The 12,734-nt window shown below is 37.5% G+C and overlaps 1 protein-coding gene across 1 annotated transcript in view; it reads right to left on the bottom strand.

Moving 5' to 3' along the window:
- ATP10B (ATPase phospholipid transporting 10B (putative)) overlaps positions 1–12,734 on the bottom strand; it is a 2,370,254-nt gene that overhangs the window by 1,086,566 nt on the left and 1,270,954 nt on the right. The window contains exon 4 of the mRNA XM_044069530.1: positions 11,601–11,876. Coding sequence (XP_043925465.1) covers positions 11,601–11,875 — 275 coding nt within the window. The 5' untranslated portion in view covers position 11,876. The remainder of the gene's footprint in view (positions 1–11,600; positions 11,877–12,734) is intronic.

Raw genomic sequence — 12,734 nt, 5'->3', positions numbered from 1 at the left:
TAAACCTGATAGACTTCTTTGAAGCAGTCACCAAAGCCGTAGACGAGGGTAAAGTGGTTCACACAGCCTATCTAGATCTTGCCAAGGCTTTCGACACCATCCCCCACTCTGTAATTATAGATAAATGCACTAAATTAGGTATAAATCCCTATGTCACAAGATGGGTTGCCAACTGGCTCACTGACAGAACCCACACTGTGAAAGTAGCAGACTCCAAATTCGACTTCAGACCAGTGACAACTAGAGTACCACAGGGTTCAGTCCTTGGTTCTCTCCTGTTTGGTATCTACTTCTCTGAAGTACAGGCTAACACAGAAGGTCTTTAGCTAATGAAGTTTGCAGATGACTGCAAACTAGGAGCCATAATCAAAACTCCTAACGATATGGACATCCTACAAAAGGGCCTCACTGAGACAGATGCCTGGTGTCAAAGTCATGGCCTCAAGCTCAATGCCAAAAAGTGCATTGTCTTCCCCTTTGGTAAAAACTCTGTACCCATGAACTACAACATAGGCAGTCGTATACTTAACACCAAAAGTGTGATAAGAGACCTTGGGATACAGGTGGACAGTAGTCTCTCTTTTGATAATCACATCACCACAGTAGTCAGGAAATCCTTCTACGTGGCACACCTCATCGCAAAAGGTTTCTCATCCAGGAAAAAAGAGATCATTGTTCTCCTCTACTCATCACTCATTAGACCCATTATAGAGTACAATGCCCCTTTTGGTATGTACCTCACAAGACATCTACAACAACTGGAAAGATCACAGAAATACCTCACAAAGATTACCAGCCTCAAATAGATGCCCTATGCAGACCGTCTCAAAAAACTCCAGCTTTATTCCATCGCATATCGCCTACTCAGTGGTGATCTCTGCCTAACATACAAAGCTATGTCAAACCCAGAGCTGTTGGACATGCTCCACTTAAAGAAATCCCAATCCCTCAGAGCTGCACGCTCTAGGGACCTAAACCTTGTCACCACAATAAACAAAACATGCTGGAGGGATAGATTCCTGTCCCAGAGACTTCCCATACTCTGGAATAAACTACCTATCTATATCCAACAAAGCTCCTCATTAGCACTATTCAAGAAAAATCTTGATGATTGGATGGGAAATAGGAAATTTACCCCGGGGATCACTTCTGTGGCTCTGCTCGACAGTGGTACAGGAAATAATTTTTTTGGGTAGCAAAAGCCAGGGTACCTTTTTGGCTGGGCTTGTATAAGCCCTAGGGCCGATAGCCTAGTACCTACCTATGAACCTATGAACATGTCTTTTTGCTATAGTTTTTTGGTCATCAAATTTTAGTATTCTGTCTTCCTACAACTCTCTATCTGATGCAATCTCCCACACTGACTCTTAACCTTTTCGCTTGAAAGCCATAAGCAAAAAGCACATTGTAAAGCATTTATCAATATTCCTTTAGTAGATCCCCCTAGACCAACTGCCTCCACCACCACTGGTTTAGCTTATGTAAACCCATATGCTTATACTGCTCAACTACTTTTTCACTACATGCTTCATTAGGGTCTATGGTTATTTATCGAACAGCACATTCATCAAATGGCTGTTTGTCGAGCACTACCCATCAAAGTCACAGCAGATTAGTTCACTTAGCTGGTTAACCAAGAATTAGTAACTAAAAATAAAAATTACCTACTTTTTATACAAATGTTATACATACAATTTAGATTAATTTCTATAACTTGTTGAAACTTGTTTTGGCTTTAGTTTACCTTATGTAGTTGCTCAACGACACATCATTTATGAAGACGTTGTTGAAAGGAAATGGCAAAAAAAAATAATAACTATCTGGTTATATAGAAAAGCCATTTTTGACTAAGATCTGCTTACGTGCATCTAGTGCCAGTCTGAACATATGAGAAAGGCTTTGCTATATGGTGAATGTTTATGTGCAGGGAAGGCAGAAAGTAGTATTAGCAGCAGTAGTATTTAATTTTATTTATTTAGCATTTGTTTACCGGGAAAGTCCAACTTGGAACAAAGTCAATTTTCAGCAGAGGCTCAGGGGAAATGCTCCAGATGCATGTTTTTGTACTGTGGGAGGAAACCAGAGTACCCGGAGTAACCCCACACGAATGCAGGGAGGACATGCAGACTCTGCACAGAAGGCACGCCACCTGAGAACTGAACTGGAGAACCTCTTGCTGTGAGGTAACAACACTACTGCTGCACCACTGCGCTGTCCAATTAATAGTAATATTAGCAGTATTACTATTAGTAGCAGTAATAGCAGTAGTAGTATTAGTAGCAGTAGTAAAACTAATAGTAGTGGTATTAGTAGTATTAATACCAGTAATAGCAGCAACAATAGTGGTATTAATAGTAGTAGTAGTAGTACCATTAGTAGTACTAGTAGTAGTTGAAGTAGCACTAGCACTAGCAATAGTAGCCGTAGTAACAGTAATATTAGTAGCAATAGTAGTAGTAGCAGTAGTATTATCAGTAATAGTAGCAGTTATAGTAGTAGTAGTAGTAGAAGCTGAAGTAGTAATAATAGTAGTAGTCTTAGTACTTGGTTTGAATTTTTTAATAAAATGCAATAAATAAATAAATAAATAACTCAATGCACCCAACTTGTGGTTATCAATTGTTAAGCATTTGCAAGGGCTTAGGTTTACTACAGAAAATTTAAGTCTTTTTATAATTATATATCTGAAGATTTAATGCATTGTTCCACTTCAAACCTGAGTCAGAAGAATAAAAGTAATGTGTATTGTGTATCCAAATATAACATTACAAACAGATGTTTGTTTCCTTTGTTTTGCAATGCTTAGAAGTGTTTTTCAGGGTGCTCTAGCTTCTAAACCCATTTTGTCATATACAAGGGGTATAAATCATATGATATTTTAGTTAGCAACTGTTTAAAGAGGCACAAAAAAATAAGTTTGCTATTAGGCACTTAAAATGTGGGTAATATGCTGCATGAGGTTTTACAAATGATGTTCTTCATGTCACTAACATTTGATGTTAATCCAAAACTTAATTGTGATGAAGAGGTAGTGTTTTAGGGTCTATATTACAAGATCAAAACTTTAGTTAATCGAATAACTAAAGATCGATCTTGTAATATCGAAAGCCAAAAACCTCGTACGGTCGATTTAATGCAGGGAAAGACTTCCCTTGGCAGCATGAAAAAAAAACTTTTAATCCCAAATCAAATGGGGTCTTTGCCCCACACCCCCCGATGTGGGGGGATGTGACCCCCTCACCCCCCTAACTAAATATACCAACTATGAGATTGCTCCAAATTGGAAAAAAGGTCATAATCTACATAACGGCCAAGGGAAGTTTTTCCCTGAGTTAAATCAGCCATTCAAGGTTTTTGGCTATTGATATTACAAGGTAGATCTTTAGTTATTCGCTAAACAAAAGTTTTGGTCTTGTAATATAGACCCAGTGTTTTATACCCTTTGGTGCTCCTGTGTTCTGTATTAACATTAGTGAGGCAAAAAGGGCATGTACATTTAGACTACAGGAGCAACTTCGAGATATACATAATTTAAAAAAAAAAAGAGATCCCTGTACTGCATCATTTTAACATTTAACAAGCAGTTGATACAAGGTAGTTAAAGGGGGTCTATATTACAAGACCGAAGACGCATTATTTCATAGGCATCTTGGTCGAACATAAAAGGCTGAAAACACAAAATATCAAAGTGGCTGTTAAGCTAATTCTTTCCCTAGGAAAGAATTTGCTTGGCCGCTTTGGTACTTTGCCATTTTCGGCACTGTAGTGCGGTCTCGGAGTTGGTATATTTAAGTAGAGGAGTGTGTGGGGTGAAACATTTAGATATTGTAAACTTTCACTTACATAAGGTCAGTTAATCACCGTTCACTTTTTTAAGCATTCGGTGATCTAATACAGACCCGTTAAAGGCTGCATCCTGGAAAAAGTATGGATCAGTTCTGGACAGACTGGAAACTTAAAATGTTAGCCATTATACAAAGAATCCCTTTACATTTTAAAGTTTGTTACTTGAAAGCCCTATGAGCTGAACCAACAAGGTAAATTAATGAATATCCTAGGCTAATTAATTTATGTACCTTCAGTTTTAATTTGAGAGGATTATTTAATATCCCTTTGAAGGGTTGTGCTGACACAATAAAACATTTTGTTATGTGTGAATAAAGACTTTCTGTTTTAACCTTAGTAGCTGCATTTCTATTTTTGGACTTTCCTTTCTGTGGTCAAATAGTATAAATGTAAAGTATTTATCTGGCCATATATCATCTCCAGCATTATATAACTACCACCTACTGAAATCAAGGAACTGCTCCATTTTTGTTCTTTGATATAAAGTGCAGAATGATTTAAATGAATTCTGAATTTTTGGCATTATATAACTATACAGTGTGCGATTACAACTAATCAACACACATCTCGATGAAGGCACACTGCCAAAAACTCCTCTATGGCACAATTTATCTACTACAAAGATGAACTTTACAGATATTTACTGAGGCAAATAAATATATCGCAATTTTTTTACTCAGTAAGCAGAGTTTGAAAACATCATATCTAATGTTGTTTCAAAAATTAGAGAATAACTTTTCTCCCTAGTAGTTTATTTTATTCATTTATTTATTTTATTTTCCATTTGTTTGCCGGGTTAGTCTGACTGGACACAAGGTGACCGTTTTCAGCGGAGGCCCAGGAAGAAAAGCTCCAAATACATAACAAAAAGTTATAAAAATAATAAAAATAATAAAAAAATATATAAACATAGCTATTTTGTACAAGGGCATAGAACATATAAAAGGAGTAAAAATTAAAGTTTTATAATTGATGCAGCATACAGTGGTTAGAATATTGAGAAACAATTAAAGATATTATACAACAAATATAGAATTGCTTGAACATAAATTCAAAAAGAAGTTTCCATAGACAAACTGGATCATATACTAGAAATCTTAACTAAAATGGTTGCCTAAACATCTGGTTCACAGTACTGTGCACTAAGTGAAACTACACAGTACACCTGTGATCTAGGGATGTTGAAAGTCGGAAACATGTGAAATTAGTCTGGTTTTGTACAGGAATATATCCAAGTTTTGAATAGGAGATCTTTTAATAGGGATTTGAAAGTATGTTTACTATTTAGACATCTAATGTTGGGGGTAAAGAGTTCCAGGCCTTAGCAACTGCATAGGAATAAAGAGATTGGCCTGAGTTATGTAAGCAATTGGTAACAGTCAGTAGGGTGGTATTGGAAGATCTTAGTTGACACGCAGTATTATGGAAGGTGAGCAGACAGAGAGGATAGGTATTTTACTTGGTTGGTAGCTCATGGGTCAGGAGAAGTTGATTGTATTTTAGTAGGTTAGGGAGTTCTAACCATCCTAGATGTCTTAGGGAGAGGCAGGGATGAGAATAAAACTTAGCATTGGTTACAAATTTTGAGATTTTATTGTAGCAGGTATATAGTTTCAGAAGGTCAGATTTGTTTAGGTTAGTTAGAACTGGGGAAGTGTATAGTAAGGTGGAGAGTAGATGGGTACGAGAGATAGTGATTCGGGATTCCTGTGTGAGGAAGCTCTTGCAGAGGTAGAGTGAACCTAGTTTTTTGTGAACTTTGGCAATTGTTAGTGCTATATGCTTGTCGAATTTTAGGTTTTGGTCAATATTTACACCTATTATCTTGGCTTGGGTTACTGGTGTGATAAGGGTATTGTTGGAGGATGTAATTGAGAATGGCAAGGTAGGGGTGAAAGTTTTGGATGGGTGGAAGATCATGAGTTGGGTCTTAGATGGATTTATAATAAGTTGGGAGGAATTTAGCCATTTTTTATAGTAATGAAGGCTTCCTGGGTTCTATCTTGGAGTAACTGTAGAGATGGGGATGAGCAAATAAGGGTGATGTCATCAGCATACTGTACTATATTAGTTTGTTGGGTAGCCGAGGGGAGGTTATTGGTAAAGATGGAAAATAGTAAGGGACCAAGAATGGATCCTTGCAGAACACCTTGCCCACTGAGAGGAGAGGGGAGAGAGAGTTATGGCATTTAACAGCTTGTTGCCAGAGGGACAGATAATTTTTAAACTACAGTAGAGAGGAGTTATCCAGACTGAGCTCAGACAGAGTTGATAATAATTTGCAGTGGGATACCATGTCAAATGCCTTTGACAGGTCTAGGAAGACAACAGATACTAAGTTACTGAGATTTCTTTGTTGGTTGACGTGGTCAGTAAAGGATATACAGGCAGAGGTGGTACTATGGTTTGGCCGGAATCCATGCTAGGAATTTGCTAGCAGGTTATATTGAGGAAGATGATTCAGTACTTGGGTGTGTACACATTTTTCTAAGTTTTTTGATAGGGGAGATAGTATAGCTATGGGGCGATAATTACTAAGTCCTGTCGAGGATCCACCTTTGTGTAGGGGGACGATGTAAGAAATTTTCCAGAGAGAGGGGACAGTGTGTTCAGCTATGGATCTATTGATGAGTATGGAAATAGGGTAGGCAATGGCAGAGGTGGCAATCCTGAGGTAATCAGTAGGGAGTTTATCAGAAGCGAGAGTGGTGGGTTTCAATTTGGCAAGGTGTTTATGAACTAAATCAGTTCAAACTGGTTTGAGAGACAATCGGGTGTTGGTTTATGGTGACAGTTTTGTATTTTGGGGGTATTTGTAGTAGTAGCAGTAGTAGTGGGGAAATTGTTGAATAACTTTTGGATGGAGGAGGTGAAATAGTCATTAAACTGGGTGGCAAAATCATTGTTATCACTCTCAGTGTTAGGGTTTGGGGAGTTGATTTTGCCTGGTTGGAGAATGTGGTTGATTGTGGACCAGAATTTTTGTGGATTGTTGTAGTGAGTTTTTTGTAGCTGGATATAATAACTTTTTTGTCATTACATATTTGCTTTTTTGCTTTGTTTCTGAGCTCTAGGAAGTATTGTCGATTTGTACTTGTTTTGTTGGTATGCCAGGTTGCCCAAGCTATGTATCATTGTTTGAAAAGGGATCTTGTGTCCTTTGAAATCCCAGGGGCTGGGTTGGTTTTAGTACAAATTATACATGTGGGGCCATAAGATTAAGGATACCTAAGAAGGTAGTATTAAAGTACTCCACAACTTCCTCTAATGGTAGAGTTTTTAAGAGGTGACCAATTTATTTTTTTTAAGGTGTTGATGAATTGGTCTGGTAGGAAATTTTTGGAACTACAGATAGAAAGTAGGATGGGGGGTTTATGGGTTTTGTGTGCTGTCTTAGTTTGAATGTGGGTAGGTGATCACTGAGGGAGTCAGGTAACGTACCAGATATATTTAACAAGTATACATGCATCAGCTAGCAAAGTCTACTTCCTGCTGTTACAATATCAAAAGGAAATGTACTGCTATACCTTACATATCTATTAATACATTATATTTAAATTTTAAATGTGAAGTTTCTTTAATTTTTAACAGAAATATGACAATCAATTACTACATTACAAGTAAAAAACATTTCCAGGCATTCTACGTTAATGGCAGTAATGCAACCAAGAGAATTGTGATTACTAGTGCCCTGACAGAAGTTTGACAATTGATTTGTAAATCCCCAAACTACAAAAATATGAATGGAAATCAGAGTCTAAAAGTGAACTGCAAATCTTGCTGTTACACACTGAAAGTGCTGCTGCTGCAGGCCCCAGCATAGGAGACTGCACCTCCCAACTCCCACCTCTTCTGCTTTTACATACCAACTGTAAGACTGTTGTACCTCAAAGTAAGGTGTATTCAAAAAGTTTACATTTTAGAACTTAATATATATTCCACCAGTCAGACATAAATATTCAAAATTCCAAGGAGTGGGTTTATACTTCTTGAACTTTCCATGGAAGTGTATTTCTACTACTAGTAAGAAATAAATGAATAACTACCAGACAGCTTAATCAGTGTTTATCAGCAATACATGGTCACAGTGAGGATTACACTTTGATCAATTCCTATTTTATATTTTATGTTTGATCTGTTGCATCTATCTGTCCTGTATCCTGTTATTTGTGATTCACTCTCATAACCAGAACCAAATAATGTTGTGTCTTTCGGCTTTTCCTGGTTAGGGGTCGCCACAGCGGAACTCCGGTCCGCTAATGATTGGCAGTAGATTTTTATGTGCCGAGTTGCCAGATCTGATGCACAACCTTCAATGAAGGCATGCCCATTCACGCATGTTTCCACACAGAAGACGCTTTAGCTGAGTATCGAACAGGACAACGTCTTACTATGAGGCGACAACGCTACCGCATTATAACCAGAACCAAATAATAGTGAGTATATATCATAGCATAATCCACATCCTAACACTGTATTATTGCTCTAATATGTAATCATCAGTTAACACAGGTAATTGTGGTGCAAATGGGAGACATCTTACAGATTTAAAATAAGCCATGGATGTAATTAGAAAATACCCCTCTAGTGTGGAGGGCTCTCCCTGACATTACAGAGAAAAAAATTTCAAACACAATAAAAAAAAAAAATAGTAAATAATGTTTTATTAATTTATTTATTTGCATTTATTTACCGGGATAGTCTTCTGGGCCAAGGTGAGCCCATTTTTAGTGGAGGCCCAGGAAGAAAATCTCCGCCAAAGTGTGAGTAATACATAGTAAATGTATAGAGATATAGGCAGAACATTATACATAGTTCTTAAATTAAAACATTACATATAGGCAGCATAATACATATACAATACAACAACATAATGGGCAGAGTAGACCAGAGTTATCAGAGTTGCATACAATAATTGGGAGAAATACTTGGGAGAATACTAGCCTTCTAAGGCCTGAAAAATCAGACTTTCCTAGATAATACAACAGATAATGTAATGGAATCCTTAGTTAGTCTTGCTAATAAATCCTATACAACTGGGAAAGTTCCTGAAGTCTAGAATCAAACCACAGTGTTTCGATACGCAAGGGAGGCACTATAGCTGACCCAAAGAATTACAAACCAGTTAACATTACTTGTATTCTCTGCAGACTGATGGAAGAAAGCAATAATTAAAGATATCTCTTAAAATATAGTTGTGTTTTAAAGCTACCAGAAACAAAACAATAGAGTTTTATTATGAGACATGTGGTGCCATTTTTGGAAGGGGAAGCAATGGAAATAGATGAGAGACTGATCTCATATGCAGTCTATCTAAAACATTGCAAAGGCATTTAACTCAATCAACCACTGCAGCAACAAAGATAAACTCATCAAAATCTCAATTACCAGTAATGTGGTCCAATCAGTAAAATTACTGGTTAAAGGTGATTATGTAAACAAGTAGAACAGCATGTTAATGATTCATGCCTACTGACATGCCCAGTGATATCCTCCACTGCTCACTTTGTTGGGAAAATTCCTAGTTCCTTTCTTTTTATGTTTAAATAACAGGTAGCTAACATTATCTAAGAAAATGTACTAACATTCACAAATTGAAAATATAATAAAGTTGATCAATTTTGCAAAAATAATTTGAAGACTATCTAAATGAAACCAATGCTTTGTGCAGTTATACTATCTTACTCATCAATGCATTTAATGTATTAATATTACATTTAGAGAAAAAAGATATATACTTTGATTACAAAATTATGAAGATGCACTAAACGTAAAAATGTATAAAAAATATATTGGAAGCTTTGCAGCTAAGACATTAAGCTTTCACCAGTGAGAAAGGCTTACTATGTAGCATATCTCATATTCATATGTCTAACCAATGCATGAAGATAAGTCATTGTACCTGTCTACATGTCATTAACGTTTCCTGAGTTATAATATGATTCTGCAATCTGTATACTAAATATGTGCCACATGAGACAGCATAGAGAGTTCTAAGATTTATAATGAGCAAAACATAGTGGCTGGAAAAAAATAACTATTTGTCCTTTAGAGAGGAGGTACTGTCTCTTTTTTTGTATCCTACAGAGTTCTTGTCAACAAGGATTTGACATATAATGCCATGTCTGATCCAATTCTTCTCAAAAGCTTTGGCCTAGAACACATAAGGAGCTAACACACGATCCATTACATTTTCATGTTAAAACTAACATAAAAGGTAATAAGACAGAAAAACGGGGCAGACTAATTACTCAATGACTACCAAAACTTTTGAAAAAGTTGCTAAACATCTCCCTACCTGTTCAAAACCAACACTGATAAGTACATGGGCAGCAAACTATTCAAACACAGGACAATATTCAACAAGTGTTCTAAGGCCAGTCGGTCATAAGTTTGACATTAAAATGCATAAATCCGGATCATAGAAAGAATTACCAGTCATTCTTTTTAACAATTTTGCATATCGGATAAACAGGATTTAGACAGGCAAGATAAACATGAATGAAGTCTCTATGGATTAATGCAAGCCCATTGTCTCATTCTCCAAGAAGAGGCTGCTTACAATGTTGGCTTGTTAAGGGACTGGACAAAGAATCAGGGTCTCGGTAGCCTCAATCTAGAAGGGAACATGCACAGGTTAATGGCTATATACATGCTATAAATGACCAAGCTAGTAACCCCTGAGTAACCAGTAGTGTGCCACTTAGGTCAGTGTTGCTGGACAATTTTGCTCATCGAGACATTTATTTCAGTTTTATCAGGGACATGGCAAAGAAACAGAACATAAACAAACCTAAACATATACCACACATCAAACTTCACTTCTTGAAAACTTCTCATTATTTCTTTAGCATGTAACTGAATCACTTTCTTATCATAAGCAGAACACAAGTAAAATGGCTGGCCTTCCTTTCACATATCATCACAACACATGTCCTGGCCATACTGATGGTGTAGATGCAAAGCTGTCTCCTGCCAGCACTAATGACATTGTTTCTATTAACATACTGGGTCTAGATTGGCAGTGGTAGGATGACAGACTGAGTAAACACTGGCTAGCTCTCTTTCTTCAACGGTGGAAGTGTAAGGCCTGCTCAATATGGATTTCTCTCAGGTGGGGACAGGAAGATACAGAGAGTTTGAGAGTATGCCTGGAAAATAATCCGACCAAATAAAACATGCATGCTCATCAACACGTGTATCATGCCAAAGGATCTGTAGGAAAGGGTTAGTACATACAGCGATCTTTTCCCTGCCGTTTGTAATATAACTGCCTAGAACATGTCCAGCCTAGCCGATGAAAACAACGTGTGGACAGCGAACAGGCAGAGAGCCTGAAACTAACGGGTGAAAATGGTGATAAAAATGATGTCTGTCTCTTATCTTTCTATCATACTCTGCAGTCTGGATGTCAAGAGTATTGGTTTCTGGTGCTGAAGTCTACCTCGGGTGTTTGTACTGTAACAGATCTTATCACATTACATATATCATCTGAAGAAAAGTATTCATGTGAGTGTGCTTTCTTCATCTACAAATATTTTATATGTGTAGCTTGATTTCACATATGCATGCACTTTGTTACTATTGATACTTCATACACAACAAATTGACTGCAGCAGTTGTTTTTTTTTTTTTTTTGTTTCAGCAGAAAAAGTGAGGCATTGAAGGTTCTGCTGCTGTTGCTACACACTAAACTACTAATTTTGCAATACAAAACAAATACTATTGCACGGCTTAAAAGATAATGAACTCACCTGCAAAACTGTTCAAGAAGGTTCAGTGGAAGGAATGTCAGAAGAGTGTACTTTGTTGTTCGAATCTTATTGCCCTCATAATATCGCATGACTTTTTCTCGATTTTTAGTGAAAGCTTCATTGTTAGGAAAGACAACCCTTTGCTTCTTAAGGATATCTTTGAATCTGTCCTTATTGTGTGCCAGAAGTGGAGCTTTTTCTGAATCTGCTTGGGAAGACTCATCTGACACCAGTCGCTGCCAGCGATACCGGGCAGAATCAATGGACAGCGCCATTCTAATAAAATGCAAACCAAAACAGGAAAATCAAAGGCAAGTTTGATCATTATGATTTTGCACATGTTGCTTTGATACAACACTGCCTACTTTAAGACTAGCACATCTCAATATTTCAAATCTTTGATTTTTTCATGCTCAGTGCTAACTGAAGCTGGAGCACTTAGTTGTTTTCTCCTTTTCTCTTGTGTACTATACCTGTATATTACTGATATCCTTCAGGATTAAAAAAGAACCTCCCTGCTCATGTACATTGCCTACTGTACATAGATCAAATTACACAACTGTAAAAAAATGCAATTCAGAGACAACAATGGCTGCGATGAGAAAAACACCATTATTGTTAAAATAGCATATCTCTGAATTGCACTCTAGCTAACACTAACTCTTGTCATTCCTGACAGCAGTATTGTTTTCCCTGGCAGTTTACGTATCATATTGCAAAGCACCCTGTAGCACTGTCACATACACACACATATTCCAACACCCAGTTGCATGCACACACACACACACACACACACACACACACACACACACACACATATTGTTGATCATACTCACAGACATACCCATTCACCCCCCCCCCTACATGCACACATAAATGCAGACTCTCACTCCCTACCCAGTCCCCTAGTGCTATGACCCAGGCGGACACACATGCGCGCGCGCACACACACACACACACACACACACACACACACACACACACACACACACACACACACACACACACACACACACACACACACACCTGCCCCTACTGAGACACACACATGCATACACACATTTTTCGAGCTTCATACTTGCCTCTGCTGAGACACTTACAAATCCATACACACGATCACACACACTAACACCC

The sequence above is a fragment of the Protopterus annectens genome, chromosome 4.part0 (genome assembly GCF_019279795.1).
Source record: "Protopterus annectens isolate FY-2018-M chromosome 4.part0, PAN1.0, whole genome shotgun sequence".
In the NCBI taxonomy this organism is placed as follows: Eukaryota; Metazoa; Chordata; order Ceratodontiformes; family Protopteridae; genus Protopterus; species Protopterus annectens.
Note: the sequence above shows the minus strand (reverse complement) of the source record. Positions and strands in the feature narration are given on the sequence as shown.